The 27,302-nt window shown below is 44.7% G+C and overlaps 1 protein-coding gene across 1 annotated transcript; it reads right to left on the bottom strand.

The window, feature by feature from the left end:
- Window positions 1-15,018: 15,018 nt before the first annotated feature.
- On the bottom strand, window positions 15,019-16,255 carry LOC127329843 (protein LURP-one-related 11). The gene is made up of 2 exons (XM_051356268.2): window positions 15,903-16,255; window positions 15,019-15,764 (listed from the first exon to the last, which is right to left on the bottom strand). Exons 1-2 carry the CDS (start codon window positions 16,143-16,145, stop codon window positions 15,384-15,386), a joined length of 624 nt encoding a protein of 207 aa, XP_051212228.1. The 5' UTR covers window positions 16,146-16,255; the 3' UTR covers window positions 15,019-15,383.
- Between the last annotated feature and the right edge of the window lie 11,047 nt (window positions 16,256-27,302).

Genomic DNA, 27,302 nt, shown 5'->3' with positions numbered 1-27,302 from the left:
CCAGAAATATGACCTTATCTTTGTAAAATGTGCACTTCTCAAGATTACCATAGAGTTTACTATCACGCAACACTTGCAAAACATGTCGAATATGTATAATATGATCAGATTCATTGCGGCTGTAAATTAATATGTCATCAAAATATACAACCACAAACTTGCCAATAAGTTCTCGCAAAACATGGTTCATCAGTCTCATGAAATTACTAGGTGCATTAGTCAAACCAAAAGGCATTACTAACTACTCATATAATTCAAATTTTGTTTTAAAGGCGGTTTTCCACTCATCCCCTTCTTTCATCCTAATTTGATGATAACCACTACGCAAATCAATTTTAGAGAACACAGAAGCACCACTCAATTCATCTAGCATATCCTCTAAACGTGGAATAGGGTGACAATATCGAATAGTGATATTGTTTATAGCTCTACAATCTACGCACATACGCCATGCACCATCTTTCTTAGGAACTAGAATAACAGGAACAGCACAAGGACTAAGGCTTATGCGGATATAACCTTTGTCGAGTAGCGCTTGTACTTGTTTCTGCATCTCCTTCGTCTCTTCGGGGTTCGTTCTATATGGTGCCCGATTGGGTAGCGAAGCTCCGGGAATCAAGTCGATTTGATGCTCAATACCGCGCAATGGTGGAAGTCCTGCGGGTACCTCATCCGGAAACACGTCGCCAAATTCCTGCAAAACATTAGAAACACCAAGAGGAAAATGGGTCATGTCGTTAGAAACCAAAACCGTACCCCTGTACAAGAGCACAAGAGGCATGGCTGTAGGATCCTCACTAAATTCTCTCATGTCTTCTTTGGTGGCTAATGAGACTAAGGAATTCACTCTCTCACTTTTCGTTATATCACTCACAACATTACAATTCTCTCGCCTATCTAAAGAAGCATCCTCCAAGTTGACTTCAACTTTCTGACGAGACTCATTGACAATTTGCTGTGGTGTCATAGGCTGTAAATTGATTTTCTTGCCCTTGAACTCCAAGTGATATGTATTGGCACGGCCATTATGTTGCACAGAACGGTCATAAAGCCAAGGCCGACCCAATAGTAGGTGACATACCGTCATAGGAACGACATCAAAATCAATGCAATCCTTATACGGTCCAATAGCAAACTCAACACGCACCATGTGGTTTACCTTCATCTCACCATTGTCGCTCAACCACTGAATATAGTATGGATGCGGGTGCGGTAGATACTTCAACTTCAGCTTGGTACACAACTCCTTGCTTGCTAAATTGCGGCAACTCCCGCCATCAATAATGACCTTGCAAGCCTTGTCAGGACCAACTAAAGCCTTTGTTTGAAACAAATTGCAGCGCTGAGTAGATGCACTAGGCAACACATTAAGAGCACGCTGCGACACAACAATGGTGCGAGCATCAGACGGATATGCATCTTCACCATCAGTGTCATAGTCATCATCTTCTGGAGCATTAGGATCAACATCATCTCCAGTCTCATACTCATTGTCCTCATTGATAAACATGACTTTGCGGTTAGGACAATCTCTCTTAAAGTGACCCTTGCCACCACATGTATGACAAAGCATGTCACGGTTACGCGCAGTAGACACATTAGAGCCACTCGTACTTGCAGCAGATTCGGATTTCTTTGTGTTAGACACATTGGAGACCGACTTACTAGGCGGAGGGGCGGAGCGCGTCGAAGGCGCCGGTGCCATAGATGGGGCCGCGCGGGGTGTGAAACGCCCAGCTCCTGTAGCTTGACCTTTGATCTTCGCTTCGTCAGCCAACTGTGATTCAGCTTCTCTTGCATGATGTAACAATTGATTCATATTGGTGTAGCTGTAGTGACGAACAATGCCTTTGATATCATACTTCAAACCGTTGAGGAAACGCTGCATTGTCATCTCGAGAGACTCACGGACACGGCCACGCTGCATAAGCATCTCCATCTCCATGTAGTATTCATCCACAGTCTTCACACCTTGTCTCAATAGAGTCAGCTTATCATATATATTCCGCAAGTAATTTGTAGGCACAAAGCGAGAAGTCATCGCCTCCTTCATGGCACGCCATGTGCGTATAGGTTGCTCACGATACTCTTCGCGGTTACGAACAAAAGCATCCCACCAACGCAAAGCATAGCCATCAAATTCGGAAGAAGCAAGCTTGATCTTCCGATCTTCAGTATAATGTGGATGTAAGCTCCACAACTTCTCAATCTTGAGCTCCCAAGTGAGGTATTCTTCAACATCAGCTCCTCCTTCAAACTTGGGTATAGTAAATTTGGGCTTACCCAAACCATCTTCCTCATCTTGTCCACGACCATTGCGGCCAAGTGGAACCAAACCGCGAGGACGATTACCACGTGGCGCATCACGAGCATTGTGTGCGTCATCTTGAAGCTCAGGATCATCGTCATCTTCTTGTTGTTGTTGCGCGGTCAAATTCTCAACAGCTAAGCGCAAATCAGCAAGATTGCGTTGTACATCCGTCATTTGATCTTGCATGGTAGTGACGGTCACATGAGTAGCATCCAGCTTTTGGGAGATCTCGTCAATCTTCCCATTAAGCACCTCGTCCTGAGCGCGGAATTCACGTCGCATCTCATTACGAAGAGCCTCATACTCCCTCCATGTGATGATATCTGCAACACTCTTGTTTTCCTGGTTAACAATTTTATGATCACTAGCAGACATCGTTAGTAGATTAGTGCACTAAATCAAAAATATATGGTGGTACTCTCACAACTCACTCAAAACTGATAAGAAAAGGAGATCTTACCGTTCCAAAGTAAATTAGTGTTGCTTACCACTTGTAGTAACAACTAGTGCACGGATGTAGCGAAGCGAATATCAAGGGTATAAGAACAAATCACACGACAAAGCAGGGTATATGTGGGGCTGTAGGTAGGCTACCTATTTGCACCAATAACAAGCTCTAGTGCTGACCGTAGACAACCAATGATACTCACACAAGGCGATATAATGGGGCAATGCAACTATATGTGGGAAAGGTTGCAATGCACACGAGAGACGCTAGCAAAGCTCAACGAGACAGGCACATGATTGCTCAACTACAGGTGCAGTAAAGTAAACTTAGGCCTTTACTTGATTCAACTAGCACTTCACTTTTCTTTTTGAAATTTTCTATTTGTATAACACACGCAGCTATGTAGCTCTTTTTGCTTCTTTTCAATTTTCTCTTTTTTTGATTTTTTTTTGATTTTCTGACACAACTCCTTGATAACACGGCCAACAGGAATATGCAAAGCACCGAAAACCTAACGAGCAGCCTGTCGAGCGGTAAAACTAGTCTCTTCTGGGGAAGTTCCTAGTCACTTTATATCGAAAGGCTGTGTCTATGGTTAGGAACAAGCACATTGTACGCTATGTGGACTCGGAGTAACCAAAAAAACTGACACTAGACGACAAAGTAACACAAGATGATAGAGTAAACTCAAACCCTAAAATACTAGATGGAAAGAAAAGATACGCAAAAACTACTACGAAAAGCAACTAAAACTTGAAATTAGTGCAATCTAAGGCTATGGCAAACCCTAACCCTAACTTTTTTATGGCTTTTTCTGGATAGGATAACACTCACAACTCAACTATGTGGTGGATTGTGGATGGCTTACCGAGGAAAACTGGAAATCTGATACCAAGATGATATGGGGTGGCCCGATCTTCTCAGTAAGCAACGGTGGTGATGATGATCACGGGATGATGGCAGCGGAGGAACACGACGATGTAGTGGAAGATAACTTGTATGACGCAACGAGATCTCTCGATTGGTCCCTATCGCCAATGCAACAGCTCTCAACCCTGCAAGATATTCGCAACTCCACACACTTGCGCACGTAGCCGCCGACCACGAAGCGGTAAGTTGCAACCGTCTAATTCCCAATGGAACAGCAGATCACACAAGACTTTTTCAGGATCTACACAATATCAAGCAATATGGTGTAGGGAGTCAATAGTTTTGCTAGAGCAAACAACTAAGAACTAGGGTTTATCTTAAACGTGGTCTAAAGCAGCTAGGGAGGCGTCCTGGGCACTTATATAGGCGTCCGGGACGAGTTCTGGTCGAAAAGATACAAAAATAACCGACCCAGAATAGATCTGGTCGAGACAGACTCGGACGAATCCGGTCTGGAATCCGGTCAACCGGACCAGGGACCGGGTCAGCCGGTCTGGCGTCCGGTCAACCGGGCGGCAACCGGAAAGTTGCGAGGTTTTCCGGTTTTGATCCGGTACGAGCATCGCATCCGGTTGGCGCCCGGTCAACCGGGCCAGGGACCGGGCTGGCCAGTCTGGGGGCCGGTCTAACCGGGTGCTGGACCGGCCTGGACGTCTTCTTCTCCTCTCGCGCATGCCTCCCGCTCCTCCCTCGCGCGTCCATGAGATATCTTCATGTCCAGCTCCATGTCCAGCTTCACGTCCATCTTGACGTCCGTCTTCTTGTCCAGATGCTCCTCTCCTCCTCGTGCGATGCTCGTCTCCTCTTGATACCTGATGATACATAAGTAATAGAACTTAGGCAGTATAGAGTTCCCATCAATCAAAGTACTGTTTTGAAACAAGTTCACCTGTTGTTTAAGTAGCTTCGCACGAGCCATTGTAATTGGTCCAATCCAAACTTCATTGGACTTGAGCTTCACAGCAGGTTCATCTTCATTTATCAGTGACGGAGGTAATGGTGTAGTAGGGATGTCCTCATCAATCTGATTTCTCAGCCCCCGAGTCGCCAGCCGTTGGATCGGACATCTTGGACGGCCAGATTTGGTTTTACTGAATGTAGCAAAAAAACACCTCCCGGCAGCAAAAAAATAACCCGCTTTTGCTACATTGTAGCAAAAAACGGTTCAGTCACGGAATCAAATAAAAAGGCTAGCTCGCTGGAGACCTCGTAGCAAAAAAATGATAATGTAGCAAAACCCAATATCATCGGAAAAATTGACCTCGCCGGAGTCCTTGTAGCAAAATTCCTATATTGAAGTAGCAAAATAGCAAAACAATTATAGAAAAAAAAGCATCACAACATATTTTTTACAATGTCTATGGTGAGGTCATTGCTATTGTATCAAAACGGACTTCGCCCAATACAGCACCGAAAATACTTAGTAGCAAAATATATACTAAAAATAGCAAAATATTATAACAATTGTAACAGAAAATACACTATTGTAGCATCGTGGCTTCGCAGCACTTCGAGGCAGCAAAAAAAAGAAAAAAAAAACTATGTAGCTAGTGGAGCAAAGTCCCCAAATCAGGACACCATCAACCACGACGGTCGCAAAACAGAGCAATAGTGAGGCGGTGTGATACGTCTCCGACGTATCGATAATTTCTTATGTTCCATGCCACATTATTGATGATATCTACATGTTTTATGCACACTTTATGTCATATTCGTGCATTTTCTGGAACTAACCTATTAACAAGATGCCGAAGTGCCGATTCTTTGTTTCTGCTGTTTTTGGTTTCAGAAATCCTAGTAAAGAAATATTCTCGAAATTGGACGAAATCAACGCCCAGGGTCCTATTTTGCCACGAAGCTTCCAGAAGACCGAAGAGGAGACGAAGTGGGGCCACGAGGTGGCCAGACTATAGGGCGGCGCGGCCCAGGTCTTGGCCGCGCCGACCTATAGTGTGGGCCCCTCGTGATGCCCCTTGACCTGCCCTTCCGCCTACAAATAGCCTTCGTCGCGAAACCCCCAGTACCGAGAGCCACGATACGGAAAACCTTACTGAGACGCCGCCGCCGCCAATCCCATCTCGGGGGATTCAGGAGATCGCCTCCGGCACCCTGCCGGAGAGGGGAATCATCTCCCGGAGGACTCTACGCCGCCATGGTCGCCTCCGGAGTGATGTGTGAGTAGTCTACCCCTGGACTATGGGTCCATAGCAGTAGCTAGATGGTTGTCTTCTCCCCATTGTGCTTAATTGTCGGGTCTTGTGAGCTGCCTAACATGATCAAGATCATCTATCTGTAATTCTATATGTTGCGTTTGTTGGGATCCGATGAATAGAGAATACTTGTTATGTTGATTATCAATTTATATCTATGTGTTGTTTATGATCTTGCATGCTCTCCGTTACTAGTAGATGCTCTGGCCAAGTAGATGCTTGTAACTCCAAGAGGGAGTATTTATGCTCGATAGTGGGTTCATGTCTCCGTGAATGCAGGGAAGTGACAGAAATCTCTAAGATTATGGATGTCTGTTGCCACTAGGGATAAAACATTTGTGCTAAGTTCGAGGATGTATTACCTGATTACATAACGCGCAATAATTAATGCAATTGTCTGTTGTTAGCAACTTAATACTGGAGGGGTTCGGATGATAACCTGAAGGTGGACTTTTAGGCATAGATGCATGTTTGGATAGCGGTCTATGTACTTTGTCGTAATGCCCAATTAAATCTCACTATACTCATCATAATATGTATGTGCATGGTCATGCCCTCTTTATTTGTCAATTGCCCAACTGTAATTTGTTCACCCAACATGCCGTTTATCTTATGGGAGAGACACCTCTAGTGAACCGTGGACCCCGGTCCAATTCTCTATCTTGAAATACAATCTCTTTGCAATCTTGTTCTCACTGTTTTTGCAAACAATCATCATCCACACTATACATCTAATCCTTTGTTACAGCAAGCCGGTGAGATTGACAACCTCACTGTTTCGTTGGGGCAAAGTACTTGGTTTGTGTTGTGCAGGTTCCACGTTGGCGCCGGAATCCCTGGTGTTGCGCCGCACTACATCTCGCCGCCATCAACCTTCAACGTGCTTCTTGGCTCCTACTGGTTCGATAAACCTTGGTTTCATACTGAGGGAAAACTTGCCGCTGTACGCATCACACCTTCCTCTTGGGGTTCCCAACGGACGTGTCTTGTACACGCCATCAAGCAATTTTTCTGCGCCGTTGCCGGGAGATCAAGACACGGCTGCAAGGGGAGTCTCCACATCCCAATCTCTTTACTTTGTTTTTGTCTTGCTTAGTTTTATTTACTACTTTGTTTGCTGCACTAAATCAAAATACAAAAAAATTAGTTGCTAGTTTTACTTTACTTGCTATCTTGTTTGCTATATCAAAAACACAAAAAAATTAGTTACTTGCATTTACTTTATCTAGTTTGCTTTATTTACTGTTGCTAAAATGGGTGCTCCTGAAAATACTAAGTTGTGTGACTTCACAACCACAAATAATAATGATTTCTTATGCACACCTATTGCTCCACCTGCTACTACAGCAGAATTCTTTGAAATTAAACCTGCTTTACTAAATCTTGTTATGCGAGAGCAATTTTACAGTGTTAGTTACGATGATGCTGCTGCCCATCTTAATAATTTTGTTGAACTTTGTGAAATGCAAAAATATAAAGATGTAGATGGTGACATTATAAAATTAAAATTGTTCCCTTTCTCATTAAGAGGAAGAGCTAAAGATTGGTTGCTATCTCTGCCTAAGAATAGTATTGATTCATGGACTAAATGCAAGGATGCTTTTATTGGTAGATATTATCCCCCTGCTAAAATTATATCTTTGAGGAGTAGCATAATGAATTTTAAACAATTAGATACTGAGCATGTTGCACAAGCATGGGAAAGAATGAAATCTTTGGTTAAAAATTGCCCAACTCATGGACTGACTACTTGGATGATCATCCAAACCTTTTATGCAGGACTGAATTTTTCTTCGCGGAACCTATTGGATTCAGCTGCTGGAGGTACCTTTATGTCCATTACTCTTGGTGAAGCAACAAAGCTTCTTGATAATATGATGATCAATTACTCTGAATGGCACACGGAAAGAGCTCCACAAGGTAAGAAGGTAAATTCTGTTGAAGGAACCTCTTCCTTGAGTGATAAGATTGATGCTATTATGTCTATGCTTGTGAATGATAGGACAAATGTTGATCCTAATAATGTTCCGTTAGCTTCATTGGTTGCACAAGAAGAACATGTTGATGTAAACTTCATTAAAAATAATAATTTCAACAACAATGCTTACCGGAACAATTCTAGTAACAACTATAGGCCATATCCTTATAATAATGGCAACGGCTATAGTAATTCTTATGGGAATTCTTACAACAATAATAGGAATTCACCCCCTGGACTTGAATCCATGCTTAAAGAATTTATTAGTACACAAACTGCTTTTAACAAATCTGTTGAAGAAAAGCTTGGGAAAATTGATATACTTGCTTCTAAAGTCGATAGTCTTGCTGCTAATGTTGATCTTTTGAAATCGAAAGTTATGCCTAATGAAAATCATCATAATAAAATTGTTACTACAGCAAATGCCATCCAAGTTAGAATTAATGAGAATATAAGATTGATGGCCGAATTGCGTGCTAGGTGGGAAAGAGAAGAAAATGAAAAAGAAGATAATATAGCTAAAGTTTGGACTATCACCACCACTAGTAATGCTAATGCTACACATGTTGCTGCACCTCCTACTATTAATAATAAAAGAATTGGTGTTAGCAATGTTTCTACTTCTAATGCAAAGCGCGAGAAACTGCCTGAAACTGCTAAAACTGCTGAAACTGCCTGTGATAAAACTGCTGAAATTTTTTCCAACATTGGGGATGATGATCCCATTGCTTTAGATTATAATGGTTTGAATTTTGATGATTGCCACATCTCTGAAGTTATAAAGTTCTTGCAAAAACTTGCTAAGAGTCCTAATGCTAGTGCTATAAATTTGGCTTTCACGCAACATATTACAAATGCTCTCATAAAAGCTAGAGAAGAGAAATTAGAGCGCGAAGACTCTATTCCTAGAAAGCTAGAGGATGGTTGGGAACCCATCATTAAGATGAAGGTTAAAGATTTTGATTGTAATGCTTTATGTGAACTTGGTGCAAGTATTTCCGTTATGCCTAAGAAAATTTATAATATGCTTGACTTGCCACCGCTGAAAAATTGTTATTTGGATGTTAATCTTGCTGATCATTCTACAAAGAAACCTTTGGGGAAAGTTGATAATGTTCGCATTACCGTTAACAATAACCTTGTCCCCGTTGATTTTGTTGTCTTGGATATTGAATGCAATGCATCTTGTCCCATTATATTGGGAAGACCTTTTCTTCGAACTGTTGGTGCTATCATTGACATGAAGGAAGGTAATATAAAATATCAATTTCCTCTCAAGAAAGGTATGGAACACTTCCCTAGAAAGAGAATGAAGTTACCTTTTGATTCTATTATTAGAACAAATTATGATGTTGACACTTCGTCTCTTGATAATACTTGATACACACTTTCTGCGCCTAGCTGAAAGGCGTTAAAGAAAAGCGCTTATGGGAGACAACCCATGGTTTTTACTACAGTACTTTGTTTTTATTTTGTGTCTTGGAAGTTGTTTACTACTGTAGCAACCTCTCCTTATCTTAGTTTAGTGTTTTGTTGTGCCAAGTAAAGTCGTTGATAGTAAAGTTCATACTAGATTTGGATTACTGCGCAGAAACAGATTTCTTTGCTGTCACGAATCTGGGCAAAATTCTCTGTAGGTAACTCAGAAAATTATGCCAATTTACGTGAGTGATCCTCAGATATGTACGCAACTTTCATTCAATTTGAGCATTTTCATTTGAGCAAGTTTGGTGCCTCGATAAAATTCGTCAATACGAACTGTTCTGTTTTGACAGATTCTGCCTTTTATTTCGCATTGCCAGTTTTGTTATGTTCGATGGATATTTTGATTCCATTGACTTTCAGTAGCTTTGTGCAATGTCCAGAAGTGTTAAGAATGATTATGTCACCTCTGAACATGTATATTTTGATTGTGCACTAACCCTCTAATGAGTTGTTCTAAGTTTGGTGTGGAGGAAGTTTTCAAGGATCAAGAGAGGGAGATGATACAACATGATCAAGGAGAGTGAAAGCTCTAAGCTTGGGGATGCCCCGGTGGTTCACCCCTGCATATATCAAGAAGACTCAAGCGTCTAAGCTTGGGGATGCCCAAGGCATCCCCTTCTTCATCGACAACATTATCAGGTTCCTCCCCTGAAACTATATTTTTATTCCATCACATCTTATGTGCTTTTCTTGGAGCGTTGGTTTGTTTTTGTTTTTTTGTTTTGTTTGAATAAAATGGATCCTAGCATTCACTTTGTGGGAGAGAGACACGCTCCGCTGTAGCGTATGGACAAGTATGTCCTTAGGCTCTACTCATAGTATTCATGGCGAAGTTTCTTCTTCGTTAAATTGTTATATGGTTGGAATTGGAAAATGATACATGTAGTAATTGCTATAATGTCTTGGGTAATGTGATACTTGGCAATTGTTGTGCTCATGTTTAAGCTCTTGCATCATATACTTTGCACCCATTAATGAAGAAATACATAGAGCATGCTAAAATTTGGTTTGCATATTTGGTCTCTCTAAAGTCTAGATAATTTCTAGTATTGAGTTTGAACAACAAGGAAGATGGTGTAGAGTCTTATAATGTTTTTAATATGTCTTTTATGTGAGTTTTGCTGCACCGCTTCATCCTTGTGTTTGTTTCAAATAACCTTGCTAGCCTAAACCTTGTATCGAGAGGGAATACTTCTCATGCATCCAAAATACTTGAGCCAACCACTATGCCATTTGTGTCCACCATACCTACCTACTACATGGTATTTCTCCGCCATTCCAAAGTAAATTGCTTGAGTGCTACCTTTAAATTTCCATTCTCCACCTTTACAATATATAGCTCATGGGACAAATAGCTAAAAACTATTGTGGTATTGAATATGTAATTATGCACTTTATCTCTTATTGAGTTGCTCGTTGTGCGATAACCATGTTCACTGGGGACGCCATCAACTACTCTTTGTTGAATTTCATGTGAGTTGCTATGCATGTTCGTCTTGTCTGAAGTAAGGGAGATCTACCACCTTATGGTTAAAGCATGCATATTGTTAGAGAAGAACATTGGGCCGCTAACTAAAGCCATGATCCATGGTGGAAGTTTCAGTTTTGGACAATATCCTCAATCTCATATGAGAAAATTAATTGTTGCTACATGCTTATGCATAAAAGAGGAGTCCATTATCTGTTGTCTATGTTGTCCCGGTATGGATGTCTAAGTTGAGAATAATCAATAGCGAGAAATCCGATGCGAGCTTTCTCCTTAGACCTTTGTACAGGCGGCATAGAGGTACCCCTTGGTGACACTTGGTTAAAACATGTGCATTGCGATGATCCCGGTAGTCCAAGCTAATTAGGACAAGGTGCGGGCACTATTAGTATACTATGCATGAGGCTTGCAACTTGTAAGATATAATTTACATGATACATATGCTTTATTACTACCGTTGACAAAATTGTTTCTTGTTTTCAAAATCAAAGCTCTAGCACAAATATAGCAATCGATGCTTTCCTCTTTGAAGGACCATTCTTTTACTTTTATTGTTGAGTCAGTTCACCTATCTCTCTCCACCTCAAGAAGCAAACACTTGTGTGAACTGTGCATTGATTCCTACATACTTGCATATTGCATTTGTTATATTACTCTATGTTGACAATATCCATGAGATATACATGTTATAAGTTGAAAGCAACCACTGAAACTTCATCTTCCTTTGTGTTGCTTCAATGCTTTTACTATGAATTATTGCTTTATGAGTTAACTCTTATGCAAGACTTATTGATGCTTGTCTTGAAGTACTATTCATGAAAAGTCTTTGCTATATGATTCACTTGTTTACTCATGTCATATACATTGTTTTGATCGCTGCATTCACTACATATGCTTTACAAATAGTATGATCAAGGTTATGATGGCATGTCACTCCGTAAATTATCTTTGTTTATCGTTTACCTGCCGGGACGAGCGTAAACTAAGCTTGGGGATGCTGATACGTATCAGACGTATCGATAATTTCTTATGTTCCATGCCACATTATTGATGATATCTACATGTTTTATGCACACTTTATGTCATATTCGTGCATTTTACGGAACTAACCTATTAACAAGATGCCGAAGTGCCGATTCTTTGTTTTCAGCTGTTTTTGGTTTCAGAAATCCTAGTAAAGAAATATTCTCGGAATTGGACGAAATCAACGCCCAGGGTCCTATTTTGCCACGAAGCTTCCAGAAGACCGAAGAGGAGACGAAGTGGGGCCACGAGGTGGCCAGACTATAGGGCGGCGCGGCCCAGGTCTTGGCCGCGCCGACCTATAGTGTGGGCCCCTCGTGATGCCCCTTGACCTGCCCTTCCGCCTACAAATAGCCTTCGTCGCGAAACCCCCAGTACCGGGAGCCACGATACGGAAAACCTTACTGAGACGCCGCCGCCGCCAATCCCATCTCGGGGGATTCAGGAGATCGCCTCCGGCACCCTGCCGGAGAGGGGAATCATCTCCCGGAGGACTCTACGCCGCCATGGTCGCCTCCGGAGTGATGTGTGAGTAGTCTACCCCTGGACTATGGGTCCATAGCAGTAGCTAGATGGTTGTCTTCTCCCCATTGTGCTTAATTGTCGGGTCTTGTGAGCTGCCTAACATGATCAAGATCATCTATCTGTAATTCTATATGTTGCGTTTGTTGGGATCCGATGAATAGAGAATACTTGTTATGTTGATTATCAATTTATATCTATGTGTTGTTTATGATCTTGCATGCTCTCCGTTACTAGTAGATGCTCTGGCCAAGTAGATGCTTGTAACTCCAAGAGGGAGTATTTATGCTCGATAGTGGGTTCATGTCTCCGTGAACTGCGGGAAGTGACAAATCTCTAAGATTATGGATGTCTTGTTGCCACTAGGGATAAAACATTGGTGCTATGTTCGAGGATGTAGTTACCGATTACATTACGCGCAATACTTAATGCAATTGTCTGTTGTTAGCAACTTAATACTGGAGGGGTTCGGATGATAACTTTGAAGGTGGACTTTTTAGGCATAGATGCATGCTGGATAGCGGTCTATGTACTTTGTCGTAATGCCCAATTAAATCTCACTATACTCATCATAATATGTATGTGCATGGTCATGCCCTCTTTATTTGTCAATTGCCCAACTGTAATTTGTTTACCCAACATGCTGTTTATCTTATGGGAGAGACACCTCTAGTGAACTGTGGACCCCGGTCCAATTCTCTATACTGAAATACAATCTACTGCAATACTGTTCTACTGTTTTCTGCAAACAATCATCATCCACACTATACATCTAATCCTTTGTTACAGCAAGCCGGTGAGATTGACAACCTCGCTGTTTCGTTGGGGCAAAGTACTTGGTTTGTGTTGTGCAGGTTCCACGTTGGCGCCGGAATCCCTGGTGTTGCGCCGCACTACATCTCGCCGCCATCAACCTTCAACGTGCTTCTTGGCTCCTACTGGTTCGATAAACCTTGGTTTCATACTGAGGGAAAACTTGCCGCTGTACGCATCACACCTTCCTCTTGGGGTTCCCAACGGACGTGTGCTGTACACGCCATCACGGTGGATGTGAGCATGAGCGCCAGCCGGGAGGAGCCTCCACTTTGGCCGTTGATGCAGGGGCAGGGCCGTGCCCGAGAGCAACTTCCACACGGTCGCGCTTGCGGAGGACCTTCTCAGGAGCAGGCCGCGCTGACGGTGGAGCAGCTCCCGGACGGGAGCGCCCGTGAAGGACCAACTCGGCGGTGGGGCGCGCCGGCAGAGGAGAAGCTCGGGGGTTGGGCGTGTCGGCGGAGGAGCAGCTTGGGAGTGGGCGCGCAGGTGGAGAGCAGCACGGGGGAACGGGCGGGAGGAGAAGCTCCGGGGTGGCGCGCTGGCGGAGGAGCAACACGGAGACGAACGGGAGGCTCCATGGGTCGCGGTTTGCGCTGACGAGGTGGGGGGACGCTGGTCGCGGCAGCCGGCCATCGGTTGCATATGGGTCGCGACACACGGTGCCCGGTGGCGAACCAGCGTGGTCGGTAGCACAGAGCAGCGGCGGCGCCATGGTTCCCGGCGGCGGCGGTCGGCCAGTTTCGTCGGTAGCTCCGCGTCCCGTCACGGTGACGCCTCGCGCTAGTGTCGGGAGCTGAGAGAGAGATCGATCTGGGAGAACTAGCAGAGGAGGAAGAAGGCGTAAGGATAAGAAGCTGGTGGGCCCCACTACTTGGACGAGCCACGCGTCGCGTAACCAAGGAGGAGGCTGCGGACGCTCCATCCCCCGGGGGAGATGAATCATTTCCCTTTACAGTTACCATTGCCTCAGACTGACAGCATCCCTTAACTTTGGTGGTCAGAAACGAGGAGAAGAGTGTTGAATGCTGATAAAACGAGGTACGGTCTCACTTTGACCTGGTTGCTGTGGAAACAGCGAAATGCGCGTGTTTTTGCCAACTTGAACCAACAGTGTTTTAATTATTGATCAGCTAGTAAGCAAGATCTTTGAGGAGCTTAAGCTTTGGGAATCGGCGAGAGTTGGAGAGAGCACGGATACTGCAAGAGTAGGCTAGTGCTGTTAGGAGGAGTGTGTGTGGTGTTTACTGTGTCCGATTGCTAGTGATTTGGCTATCAGTCTCTTGCTCTATTCTATAAAGATAAGGTACACTATTGGCGTACTTTTGAAAGAAGAGAGTTTCTATCACAAACTCTAGGACCCACTGGTAGAAAATCCACCATTATCTAACAGCCCTACTATCACATAACCCAAACAACTCGTTCTTGAGGGTTCCTCTTGCCATGTTGCTCTAGTTCTCCCATCTCTTATGATTTAGAATTTTGAAACCGTGGAGAACGATCCTACCATTGAACTACGCGTAAATAAAGTTAACCTGGTTGGATGGTTATGAGGACGATGATATCTACAGTTAAGTGGGATCATACTCAATTTTGATGCTTTCGTGTCTTATAAAGCCTATTTTTTAAGTAGGAGGTGATGCTTCCATCGATAGCGAGACAATCTCGCCGGACCAGTCTATCAGTCTCTTAGAGGTGCTTATAAGGGTAAGGTGTATATACGTGTGTTTATATGATGAGCGTATATACATATTTGTGAGCATGACGTTTTGCAAAATAAAGAGTTCAAACCCTAGGTTTAACATCTGTGTGTCTCATAAAGGCGGAATATTCATTCAGTGGGAGGACATGCTCGCGTCGACAGCGAGCGCCTATGGTGACTTTGTCAATTTAAAGATCCAATCCGCTGGCTCAGTCTTCCGGAGGTGCTCACAGGGATAGGGTGCGCATATACGCGTGTATGTGAGCGTCTATGTTTGTACTGTGTTTCTCGAAAAAAAAAAGTTAGGTTAATTGATCATGTTTGTTAAACCTCCTTTGCTGGCATAAGTGGTGAACCTTTCCCCCGTGGCATCAAAATTAATCTTAAACCATGTGCCATCTGTTATGCGTAGCTACACACTAAGGACCCTCGTGCAGTTACGATAACTCGCACGAAGAAAGTGTTTTTTCTGTCTTCACATGGTGTGATTCATGAGGCCGTAGACGAGCACCAGCCCCATGATGAGCGAGTGGTCCACGTCGGGCTCCACCACCAGGGCGAGCACGTCCTCCCCCAGCGCCACCCCGCCCGCCGTCACCTTCCTCTTCACCTCCGCGACCACCAGCCCGGTGCCGGCGTCGACGATCCTGCAGCACGCCCGCTTCCCGGCGCGGCACCCGCCGTCGTCGTCGATCCTGTACCGCATGGCGCGGCCGGCGTCGCTCTCGAACTCGCACGGCGACGACGACGGGCGGCGGCTCCGTTGGAAGCACGGCCGCGCCACCTTGAACCACGCCCTCTGGTCCTGCTTCCGGCCGCTCCACTTGAACCCTTCCCACTTGCCGAACGCGAGCTTCTGCACCCACGATCAAATTACGCCATGATCAGTTTGCATGAACAAAAGAAATTAAATATGAGCCTACAGAAATTTTTAGCTTCATTTTCTTAAGATTACTAATAATGGAAGAGAGATGCATTTAGCTGGGCCACGCACCTTTTTGAGTATGTTCACGACGATGTTGCCGCGGAGGTCCATGAGGCAGATGTTGTCTCTGCACCTGGAGTCGTAGTTGTCGACGCGGTAGACAATGAGGCCGTCGGAGTCGTACACGGTGCAGCCCCGCCCGTTGAGCACCAGCGACTTCAGCCACAGGGTGAACACCTTCCTCTTCTCGCTCCTGCACACGGCCGCTGGCGACGACGAGCATACCAACGGTGAAGAGTGAACCCTCGCCATGTGATCTGAATCAACTTCTAGCTATGGCTGTTTCCACACTACTATGCCTGCTCTCTGTAAATGGGCTATGGATGTATAATTGCGTGATCTGGTTAAGCGAGGGCTTGGTGGCGTGTGCTAATATAGAGAGAGAGGATGGAGAAGAAAAGTGCGAAGTACAAAAAGTACAAAGTGCAGGCTGACGTGGTTGCTTCTTCGTCTAAACTATATGGAACGGAGGTGGACAAATCGGGATGATGCTCTTTTGGGGGCTACTACTAGTTAATCAGACACAATTATGCCATGCTTATCAAGTTGGGGCGGCAATTAGGTGGTAGTCAATGCATGTTCAAGTTCGTGAGCTCCCTGCAGTTTGTTATATGAGGATGATGGGCGGAGAAAGTGACAATGCTATTAACATAGCTAAATATGGGGTCCGGTGCGAAGCTGAGGTTAGAAGAGTGTCGCCATTAGTTACCTATAAAGAAAAACAGGGGCGGTGCCCAGAGCAAGGACATGCATGTGACGTTAGTGCCATAATAAACTTTCAGGGATTAGCGTGTCAAATTTGGAAAACGGAAGGCTTTTTTTGATGGGGGTTTAAATTTAGCCTTCAGCCACCTGCTAAATACCTGGCTCGCATTCTTCTTCATGACGATGCCTCCATGATTCACATGTTGAAATGGTATGACAATAAAGATGCAAGGGCATAATATAATTTTACTAGTGCCTAGCTATATCATGTCACTTCTGTTAAATAAAAAGATATATCATGTCACCGAGACTAGGAACCATCAATGTTGTTCCTTTCTCCTTTGATCGATGTTTTCTCCTTCGATGCTTAATTTCAATACGTTACCAACAAGAGTAAGGATTTAAAGCCTTGCTTCGAAGATTTATGTTTCCCACGAAGCCACCAATCATCCATAGAAATCGCCCCACTGCCAACCAACCAGTTTTGGTTGAGATTCGAGATCCTCACCAAAGTCTCAATCATGGACCATATATACCCTACTAATTTTGTAGTGATAATGGACAATGATATGAGTCGAAGTTTCAGACATAGGAGGCAAGGCATATAATTTGGCCATCCAAATTCTATTAATTCCGGACATAGGAGAAAAACCAAGTTTCGTGGGGCGACATATCATTCCTAGTTTGCCTTGCATTTGTCTCTAGTTACACGCTCTGAACCTGCCCACAGGACCGCGACTCTCACATCTTTTCAGCACTCTTCATAACACCACTAGCCAGGGGCAACAAGCAGGATGGGCAAGGGGTGGTATACTGGTATACCGCTGAGAAGAGCATTGGCCATTGGTTTCACCAAGGTCCTCCTTCCGGAAGGGTAAGTTGCTTTTCTATTCGTAGACAAGCACTGAAACCATCAGCCAGGCCAACCATTTCAGCATAAGACAAGTGCCCTAGCTCATGACGGCCTTACATAAATTATCCTGGAACTGCGGTTGTTTACCAAGCTTTTAACAGGAGCATCCAAAAGAAACTTGAACTGGAGGAGTTGACAGTGATATGTATATAACGGCCCTTCGTAGTTCATAGGATCGGACTAGATCAGTAGCAAGAAAAGTGCCTTTGGTTTCGAAATTAGATTGGAACTGCGGATGATGACGGTACGAAGCAACGATACTTAAAAAGGCAATAATGTGCTTGGCATATAAGTACAGCTTAAGACTTAAGAAGGCAGCAGATCAGTGCTGGAGGTCTAGTCAGCTGTAGCAGGCGGGACGCAGCGCTCGTTCTGGTCGTCACCAAAGCGAAAAAGCGCACACATGCCTCCAAAAAGGAACTGATTTTTCCATCCACCTGATGCTAATGGCTGCTGATGCAGGCGTACTTGTATAGTTTTAATCCGCATAGTAGGTCGAGGTCCGTGATGCGAGCCCATTCGTTCATTCCGGAGTTGCAGATAGGCAGAGTTGAAGAGTGTGTCTGTGTCGATTGTTAAGTACCGCCTCGTGTACTGACTACTGATCTCATTGTTTTTATATGTAGAAGATATTGCACCCGGCTTAATGTAATAATAATAGTACAGGATGGATGATCCGTATGCTATTTGGGGGATTTGTTCTTCTATTAGGGGTCTAAGAGTAGTATTTACTTGCCAACTCCATTTAATCATCCTTCGCTGGGATTTGTTTTTTTTGTATGTGCTTATTTTTTTTATCAGTCGTACTTCTGTGGCTGTCGCACAACTTATTATTTGTGTCCATGTTTGTATCCTTTGATCCAAGGCACATAGGTAGCGACAAGGGGTCTTGTTTGTTCTTTGAACAAGCATAAAAAGATCGGATAGATTCGAACTGCAGTTGCAAAGGTAAAAACTACTACTACTATGCCAACTCAGATCATGATCTTAACCTAATTGGGTTTAGCTCTCTTGCAAAGAATGGGAGTTGCAAAATGAGAACCATTAAAAGCGGATTTGAACCGACAGCCCTCGTATTAAAAATGTGTTGCTCTAACCTATGAGGCTTAGTGGGTTTACGTAGCAGAAGTAGTGTAAAAGATAGAAATACGTAAAATATATGACACTTGTAAGTTGCATATTTTAATTATAAACCTTAACAGTTAACTAGTTTGAAGTTCCACTTATAAAATAACTTCAAAGATAAATATATCTTGAAATGTTTAACAACAAGATGACATCCTTAGAAAAAAATATAGAATTTAAATTTTTCTTTGCATTTCTCTAATTCACAATTGTTTTTCTCAATGGGGTAGAATATAATCGGTTCCATTTTATGTGACTGGATTCGATCTAGATATGGTTTTATATAGCTTGGATGAATAAACTAGTGCATAGAAAATAATATTTCTAAATCGTTTGGCAATTAATTATTTTTAAATTAATAAACTAGTAGGAAATTAAGTTGCCAAACATACAACTGCTCAATTTTCGTTGGATAAATAATCATTGTTCGGGCTCTAAGTTGATATATAAATAGAGATATACCCATAATAATGACAACCGGCAGCTTGGAACAAGACCAGAAGTTGTTGATGTTGAAGGAATTTCCTTTGTAACCACGGTTAAGTGCTTCTAACCTGTTAATTAATTGAAAGTTTAGTTCTTGTTATTGACACAAATAGCAATGGACTGTGTATATAGCATGGCTGCCTTGTAAAAAGAATGAGGTGCCTATGTATTCAGTAAGTGGTTCTGACGGAGATTTTCTTTACATGAGTTCTGGCAAAGACTTCGCAGGTCGCTAGTCCTCTTCATTCTTAGCCCGTTGAGTCATGGAGCACGTCACAAGGTGGGTAGAGTTGAGTTAATCTATTCAAGTTCTGATCGATCAAAAACATGTGCTCGCACTCCTCCTTACATGTCATTGGTTTTCAGATGAGTCTGCTGAATGCTTGCTTCAAATTTGATAGGCATTGATTTTTAATTGCTTCTAGAATATCTGCCAGTATAAATAAAATGGTAAGTCACACAGTTGAATCTTCCAGTCCAAACTTGGCATAGTATTCATTCAAAACAGATTATATATAGCCGAAAAGCTACTTCATTTGAATAATTGTAAGTTAATAACATTGTCTTGCTAGAGATTTAATTTTTTAGCAACAAACTGAGGATGATAGATTGATTAAAGAGAGAGGATGCAATAGAACAAATGAACCTCAACAAATAAGATTAAAAAAATTCTTCTAGAAGAGACAAAAGGTATTGAACACATTAAACACTATTGTGGCCCAAACCCATGTGGGAGCTGACCTATATAAGGATGGAACTGGAGGAGAGCAAAATCTAACAGAACAGAACCCCTAACCGCTAGAGCTTAAGAGGAAGAACAGAGGTGAGCCTCTCTTGTATCAACACGGCGTCAGAGCTGCGGGCAGTGGCGGCGTGAAGGCTGTTGAGGGCAACGGAGCTGCGGCTGTTGTAAGTGGTGGCGGCGGTAAAAGGGGCTGCTATTGAGGAAGTTGCTGTTGCGTGTGGCTGCTCGGGAAGGAAAGAAGATGGCCGATGCAAAGAGCCTAGCTAAGGCTATGGAGAATCTCACGATGTTCCTCATCTCCAAGGAAGATGGATCGACATTGGGGGACATCGTTTTTCAAGGGGAAGTGGTCCAGAAGCTTGTGTTGTTGCTAACTAACCTCAAAATTGAGGAAAATATTGGTTGTGGAGCAAAAGGATCTGTTGATGGGCACTTTTTGGGTACCATTGGAGAACCAGGAGATAAGACTAGTGCGGAGGGAAAGAAGTGGAATACCATCAACTCCTTGCTGATTGGTGTAACCTAGAGGTAATCATGGATGATGTATTTTCTAATGTATTCATAAAGGAAGGGTGTCCTTGTATGAACTCTTGCACATATCATCGAATACGTGATTCGGTTGTGAAACTATATGCTTATGTTGTTCATGCTATTTTGTCCTTAGTCATTGAGGTTACATTGGACACACAACTTAGACTAATGTGCAAGTGGGCCGATGACTCCGTTCTACTTGTCATGGGCATGGTGATGCTAATCCGACTTACACGGACTCAGCTAAAGTGTTTAGCGAGTCGGACTGATCCACAGTGAGACGCAACGAGCAAAGTTGGCATTTGCATGTCTCTATCAATGTAATCCTTAGACTTGAGGTTATTGCATGATTCGAGTTGTGGATCGGACTACTTAGGCTATATCAAACATTGTTCTGTAATAAGGCAATTATAAAGACCGAGTTCGGGTCGACTGAGAAACAAGTTGCATGATATGGATAACCAAGACGGGATTTTGCCCCTCCACTTGGAGAGATATTCTCTGGGCCCTCTCGGATGATATGATTCCAAAAGTATGGCCATGCGCGACTCTGTTAAGTGTTAACCGAGGCGATCGACAAAGGGTTGGTCGGGTGAATCAGATATCATGGACCGAGAAGAGAGTTGAGATACTTGGAGGGGTAACTCTAGTCGTTTCTAAGTGATCGTGAACCTGCAGGGTCACACACTTAAGAGCAATGAGCCAGTTGGATGTGATCTAACTGAAATGGATTCGGTTCGAGTAGGACTCAAACCAGACCATGACCGAGTCAGTGAGTTGAACTCACAATGACCAAGATAGGACCCAAGTGAGTGGGCTGCAAGTGTTGTGAAGCCCACACTCACTCCCTATATAAAGTGGGGCGGATGCTACCCAAAGGGCATGGTTAGAGCATTGCTTGAGTTGTAAATTCTAGCCTTGCTCAGTCCAGCCACCGTACTGGATCTAGCAGTACACCATCGGTACTCCTCCTCGTACGTGTGAATACCGGCAGAGGCGTTGCACGTAAGACGCTTCAAGGCGAAGGTTCACGGATCTGAGAGTTGTTCGTGGGATCAGCTTGGAACAGATCGAGGACTGCACTGCCCTAACGCGCTTCATCAAGTTCTGTACCTGCGCGTCTAGTGGTAATCCCGTGGCCTTCTGATGTCTGGGTGTTGGCGTCCGAAACCCACCGGCGAGCTACGGCTGGCAACACGAAGATCCGGGAACAACCTAGGGCTGCGGCTGGCCCTGGTCCCTCCGAGCGACGGCCCGCAAAGCTCCTGGTACGCACGTCCCGATGCTGGTGCAAGGGCGTGCCACCTGATCTATACCTGATCAGGAAGGTGATGGATTTGCTTCGCTTAGCTTCCTGCATGGCATACACGTAAACATTAAATACGAGCCTCGATCGGCTCTCAGGTTGTCCTGTGAATCGGCTCAAGGAGCCGATCCACCCATGGTTCGTATGAGGTCTACGAGCGCATGGTGATCCTGCTTGATCAATATGTAGCTGAAACGACCTACGACGATTTAGGGTTTTCACCGCATAATCGGAACATCCTACTCGTGATTGAGCCTGGCAGCCACGCACGGTGATAATAAACCGACCCTAGACAAGGCCTAAAAACCAACATTAAGTTGATCCCCGCAACGTCTTGTCTAGGGTTAGCAAACTACACCCTACGTGCTACTGGATCATTCAACCCGTTTGTAAGGCCTAACTATGTAGATATTAAACTAATCCTTGAGGAATCAAGGAGCAATCATAACGGATCGGATCTACTAAACAATGATCAGGCAAGGTGCCGCCCTTACACCTAAGAAAGGTGTAAGGGCGGCTAGACGTCTAAGGGTTGCATGGACGAAAGCATGTGATACGATGAAAACAATGCTAACCCTAACACATCTATGATAACTACGTTGCTCGCCATAAAAAAGGCTTCAGTACGAGCAACGCATGAACAACGAATAAACGTATACTGCCTAGATCGCAAGATGCGATCTAGGCAGCATGATGCTTACCCGGAAGAAACCCTCGAAACAAGGGGTTGGCGATGCGCCTAGATTGGTTTGTGATGAACGTGATTGTTGTCTTTCTCAATAACCCTAGATACATATTTATAGTCCGTAGACTTTCTAACGTGGGAATAATCCCAACTGTGCACGAGCCAAACTCTAACTAACCGACACGTATCCTACTAGATTTACAAATACAAGGGCAAACTAGCCCAAACTTCGTGTACAAGGCCGGTTCACGTATTTCTTCCATGTATATTCTTCAAGCCCAATCTTGATCGCGACCCACCTCTGACTCGGTCAAATTCTGGTGATAACACATGCCCCCCTGGTTTTGGAATTAATAATTCCAAAATCACTCTGCTTTTTCTTCGTCGGGTCATGTCGTGGCAGAGCAAAACCGTCGCAGTATCCTTCATCATGATGCCCTGCCTTCTCAACTTCTCCGCGTGATTTGACCGTTGTTTTCCTTTTTCTTTGGGCACCACCTCCTCGGAAACTGCTGTGGCATTGAATCTCCACTATATCCCCTTTATTTAACCGCGCCGAACAGTTCGCCTATTCATCCCCTTGCTCTGTTCTGGCCATCGGCACCCAAAAATTCCCAATCCAGAGCAATGTCTTCCTCCTCTTCCTCCTCCGCCTCATCGGATCTCTCCTCCCAGTCCTACTCCTCCTCTTCCTCCTCCTCCCGCGAGCCGACGCCAGAATGGGACCCGATGGCTGCTCAGATGGCGGCGCACGACGAGCGCGCCCCAGAAGAGTGGGACCAGGAGGACCACGCCTCCTCCGTTTGGTCCGAGGACGATAAGTCCTTGACCAGCGGAGACGAAGAGCTCCAGTTCCTCGCCGATGGGGAACTGGAATCGGAGAGCGAGGATGACTCGTTCTCCTGGGACGGGTACACCTTCTCCGAGGAAGAGGAGGAGGAAGACGACGACACCGACTCCCTCGAGGATTACCCGCCGGCGAAGCGGTTCCGCGCCGGGTCAGATGATGATGACAACGACGACGACGACGACGTCGACGATGAAGATGATGAGGCCCCCCCTGGGGGCCGCTGGAGCAGTGACGAGGAGCCCGCCGGCAGCAGCGCCGATGAGAGCTCCGACGACGACGAGGGCAGCAACGGCCCGTAGACTAGGATCTACTAGTATAGGCCTAGTAGTAGTAGATTGGCCAATAGGCCCTTCTTTTGTTCTTCCTTCCTTGAGCAATCGGCTCTTTCTCTGTAAGAAATCCTTTATTAATGAAGAAATATTCCCCAATTAATTTTGCTTCTTTGTCGAATTTGCCGATTGTCAAATGAAGTCGATGCACAAAGAACCGATGGCAGGGCATCGGCTTATGCCATAAACATGCTCTAAAGCCATAAAAGTTGCCTGTTCACACGGTCAACAGATCCAATTTGTGTCCACGCCAACCTCAAATTTCAAACGCACAGATTCAGCAAATCCAATCGAGAAAATCATCTCAAATGCCATGGGCTCTGGCTTGAACTTGATCTATTAACCTGCTCAACTGAGCTTGTTCTGTCTAGAGTCGATGGCAATGCATCGGCTTTTTTTTTATTATTCTAAAGTCGATGTCCGTGCATCGGCTGTACTGATATCCATATTTCTCAAGTCGATGTCTGCGCATCGGCTGTGAATTTTTTTTTTACTGGCCGATTTCATGAATCAGCCCCCAAATTTTACTGTCCATCATCCCACATGCTTGGGAAATATTTCTTGAGGTGTTGACCATTGACAGCTGCTGGGAACTTGGCGCCGTCCAGCTGCTCCAGCATGTATGCATTACCCTTCAAAACCTGGACGACTTTGTATGGACCGTGCCAATTAGGAGACCATTTGCCATATGCTTTATCCTTGGTTCCTAATGGCAACACTGCTTCCCATACTAGATCACCAACTTGGAACTCCTTTGGTCTCACCTTCTTATTGTATGCACGAGCTACCCTGACTTTGTTCTCTTTAATCTTTTCCAACGACCAAAGTCTAAGTTCCGTTGCATCCTCAATAGTGCCACTCATCAAAGCTGCATATTCTTCAGCTGTTAGGTCATTCTGAAACGTGACACGTCTTGATCCAGCCGTAATTTCCCAAGGCAATACGGCTTCCTGCCCATAGACAAGCTGGTAAGGTGAAGTCTTTATGGCTCCATGGCATGACATGCGGTAGGCCCACAAAGCTTCTGACAGTGTTTCATGCCAAACCCTAGGGTTCTCGTCAATCTTCCTCTTGATCAGCTTGATCAGGCTCTGATTAGACGCTTCAGCTTCCCCGTTGGCTTGAGCATAGTATGGAGATGATCGGATCAGCTTAATCCCCATGTCATCGCAGAATTTTCTGAATTCTTTAGAAATAAAGACCGAACCTCCATCGGTCGTGATTGTTTGGGGAATCCCGAACCTATGAATGACGTGTTCTTTGACAAATTTGATAACATCTTCTGATTTTACCTTCTTCATAGGAACGGCCTCCACCCATTTGGTGAAGTAGTCTGTAATGGCCAGGATCCACTCGTGGCCTTTGCTTGACGCGGGATGGATTTTGCCGATCATATCCATGCCCCAACCTCGGAATGGCCAAGGCTTGATGATGGGATTCATTGCTGATGCGGGTACCATCTGAATTTTCCCGAACATCTGACACGCTTGGCATCCCTTGTAATACTTGAAGCAATCTTCAAGCATAGTGGGCCAATAAAACCCTGATCGTCTAATCAGCCACTTCATCTTATGAGCCGATTGGTGAGTTCCACATGCGCCTTCATGCACCTCATGTAAGAGCCGATTAGACTCAGTTGGTCCCAGGCACTTGAGCAGTAACCCTTCCAACGTCCTGTAGAACATGTCATCTCCTATAAGGACATATTTCGTGGCCTTGTATCTTATCCGTTTAGGTGCCCCCCGAGCCGAATCCTTCAAGTAATTGAAGATATCGGCTCTCCAATCATCCTGTTCCAGGAACTGCACCTGAACTTCTGACCCGTCTGGTATGTCCTTATATCCTGACGCCACCTGTGCGAGATCATTGGCGTCGGTATTCTGAGATCTTGGGACCCAATTGAAATTGATGTACCGAAAATGTGTCATCAGCTCACGACATTCCATCCAATATGGGAAGAGTGACTCACTCTCGCACTTGTATTCGTCCGTGAGCTGGGAAATCACCAACTTCGAGTCTCCAAAGAGCTCCACCGCCTCTGCCCCGGCTTCCAGCAGCAACTCCAGTCCCTTGCGTACTGCCTCATATTCAGCGACATTGTTTGTGCAAGGGGTAGATAGTCTGATGGAGAAGGAATATGTTGCCCCCCGAGGCGACACGAGCAGAATGCCGATGCCACAACCATCATCACAAGCCGATCCATCGAAGAACATAGCCCATGCACGTATAGATAGTGCTGCTATATTAGTATTGATCCGTTCAGCTATGAGATCGGCCAATGCTTGTCCCTTGACTGCTTTTGCAGGCTGATACCGGAGATCAAACTCCGATAACGCAAACATCCACTTACCAAGTCGGCCTTTCAAAACAGGAGCCGACAGCATGTGCTTAACAACGTCTGACTTGCATATGACGATTATTTCTGCCGTCAAAAGGATGTGATGGAGCTTGGTGCAGGTGAAGAACAGGCAGAGGCATAACTTCTCGACCTCAGGATACCTTGTCTCTGCATCTAACATCCTTCTGCTGAGGTAGAATACAACCTTTTCAACGCCCTCGTAGAGTTGCACCACCACTGAAGCAATGGACGTGTCAGCTACTGATAGGTAGATGTAGAACGGCCTGTCCTGCTGAGGCGGAACTAGCACAGGCGGTGTTGTTAGATACCGCTTAATCTCATCAAACGCCTGCTGCTGTTCTGCCCCCCAGTGAAACTCGTCATCAGATTTAATCTTGACCAACGCCATGAACGGCTCAATTCGTCCTGAGAGATTAGAGATGTATCGCCGGACGAAATTGATCTTGCCGATCAGACGTTGGAGCTCCTTCTTCGTGGTAGGCGGCTGCATGGTACGTACTACCTCCTGACTTTTCAGGCCGATCTCAATTCCTCGTTCATGAACAAGAAAACCTAGGAACTGACCGGCCGTCACACCAAAGGCACACTTCTTTGGATTCATTCTGAGTCCGAACTTCCGAGTTCGGTCTAGGATGCGTCGCAAATCATCCAAGTGTCCTTCCATGGAGACAGACTTGACCACCACGTCATCGATGTAGATTTCCACCAACTTGCCGATCAGATCATGAAAAATATAATTCATGGCTCGTTGGTACGTTGCACCGGCATTCTTCAAACCAAAAGTCATGACCACATATTCGAACAAGCCCACTGATCCTGGTACTCGGAATGCAGTCTTGTGTATATCTTCTGGGGCCATGAAAATCTGGTTGTAACCGGCATTGCCATCCATGAAACTCAACACCTTGTGGCCAGCAGCTGCGTTGATCAATGTTTCTGCCACATGCATTGGATATTCATCCTTTGGAGTGGCTCTGTTGAGATCTCGGAAATCTATAGCCACACGCCATCGGCCGTCCTTTTTCTCCACGGGTACAATACTGGAGATCCATTCAGCATACCTGCATGGCCTGATGAACCCGGCGGCTAACATTTTCTCGATCTCTTTCTTGACTTCTTCGAGAATTTCGGCCTTCATCTGACGTGCTCGTTGTTGGAATGGCCGAAATCCTTTCTTGAGAGGGAGCCGATGCTCAATGATGCTCCTGTCTAACCCAGGCATCTCTGTGTAATCCCATGCAAAGCAATCTGAGTACTCTTTTAACAGAGCTATCATCTGGCTCCTGAGATGGGGATCTAACTTCTTGCTGATGAAGGTTGGTCGTGGCTTATCCCCAGGACCAATGTCGACTTCTTCTAGCTCATCAGCCGATGT

The sequence above is a fragment of the Lolium perenne genome, chromosome 2 (genome assembly GCF_019359855.2).
Source record: "Lolium perenne isolate Kyuss_39 chromosome 2, Kyuss_2.0, whole genome shotgun sequence".
Taxonomy (NCBI): Eukaryota; Viridiplantae; Streptophyta; class Magnoliopsida; order Poales; family Poaceae; genus Lolium; species Lolium perenne.
Note: the sequence above shows the minus strand (reverse complement) of the source record. Positions and strands in the feature narration are given on the sequence as shown.

What these genes read in the sequence shown, in the direction of transcription:
- LOC127329843 (XM_051356268.2), bottom strand. Translation starts at nt 16,145, where the DNA reads ATGGCGAGGGTTCACTCTTCACCGTTGGTATGCTCGTCGTCGCCAGCG. An exon ending in TCGTGAACATACTCAAAAAG is followed by an intron (nt 15,765 to 15,902) that starts GTGCGTGGCCCA and finishes TCGTGGGTGCAG; the next exon opens with AAGCTCGCGTTCGGCAAGTG.